This window comes from Phytophthora parasitica (genome assembly GCF_000247585.1).
Source record: "Phytophthora parasitica INRA-310 unplaced genomic scaffold supercont2.1, whole genome shotgun sequence".
Taxonomy (NCBI): Eukaryota; Oomycota; class Peronosporomycetes; order Peronosporales; family Peronosporaceae; genus Phytophthora; species Phytophthora nicotianae.
The window spans coordinates 3,342,605-3,343,886 of NW_008634126.1; the positions used below are offsets into that span (position 1 = coordinate 3,342,605).

Here is a 1,282-nt window from a genome sequence, read left to right on the forward strand (position 1 = left end):
TTTTTTACGAAGATTTTTTTACATGAGAGTGACTATATTGCCCGACCGAGTTAACCTTACCCTACAAATCATCGATCCTTTCTGATGCGCTCTCATCCGTACGATGTATACTGTGTATACCGTTTGCCCAAGCCAGCCACAAAATTTCTAAAGGAGGAGAACACAGGAGCGATAGCGAGGCAGCAGGAAGGGGGAATGGATCTCCGCACTCACGCCGCCCAAAAGAGGGCTCTAACTGGGGCTGTTCGGCACGAGGTCGACGAGAGCGACAGTAGCGAGTCTGGGCCGTCCCAAGAAGGCTCCCAGGACGACGTGTGGCTCCCGACACCCGCTGCGAGCGGTTCTGGGTCGGGTGATGGAGAGTCATCTGAGGCTCTCAGTGTGTCGGATGTGCCCGAATCGACCAGTAGTACTAGCGAAGGTAGTCTCCCTACACGAGTAGTGGCGTTACCGCCAAACAAGGTGGAGCTTGACTTCCATTGAAACAGCATTGTCGTCTGAAGCTACTTATGTATCCTCGACCGCAGTTCTCAGCAAATTTCATATGGTTGATTATGGATTCAAGTTCAAGACCCCAACAGCGCGAACGATATCGAGTCTTCCCGCTAAGCTGTTTGGGCCAAGAAGCAATGTGATGATCGTGGATCCGGGGCTGATTGGCTCTATCGAGAACAATGACAGCCTGATAAATACTAGTGTTTCCACTGAAGATTTTGCGGGCGCGACAAAGGAGAAAATTCTGATCCCGGTGTGCTGCAGCAAGAAGCGTTGGTGCTGCATTATGCTGGACTTGGAGACGACGGACATTTGCATCTATGACCCCATGGGTTCTAGCTATATTATCCGAGTTCGGGCACTTGCGGAGAAACTAGCTACATGCCTACCAGACTATACGCCAAGGAAATACCGCGTTCAGCCATACCAGAGCGATCTAGGTGTTCAAGTAGATTCGTACAACTGCGGTGTGTATGTTCTGGTAGCGTTCGAGTTGTTTGCTGGTGCAGCGGGGCTGCCGTAGCTTAGCGTCAGAGGAAGACGGTTAACTCAAAGAGTAAAGGGGTTAACTCAACACCCTAATAAAGGTTAATAGGTCCTTAATATCCGAAGGTACCTACTAACGACAACCTTAATAAAAGGGGACGTTACTCTTTTGTGTTCTAAATCTCAACTGTTTATTTTTCTTTTTTCGGGAAGCCGCCTATGTGGTAAATGTATGGGGTTAACTATCTAACATAGTAAAACCCAATCAAATGCATATCCTGTGGCTCTCGGCCTATGTACT

General features: G+C 48.8%; 1 protein-coding gene across 1 annotated transcript; it reads left to right on the plus strand.

The window, feature by feature from the left end:
• Positions 1-544: 544 nt before the first annotated feature.
• PPTG_00906 (hypothetical protein) lies at positions 545-1,018 on the plus strand (the record flags this gene model as incomplete). Its single annotated transcript, XM_008892480.1, has 1 exon — positions 545-1,018. One exon carries the CDS (start codon positions 545-547, stop codon positions 1,016-1,018), a length of 474 nt encoding a protein of 157 aa, XP_008890728.1.
• Positions 1,019-1,282: the final 264 nt, after the last annotated feature.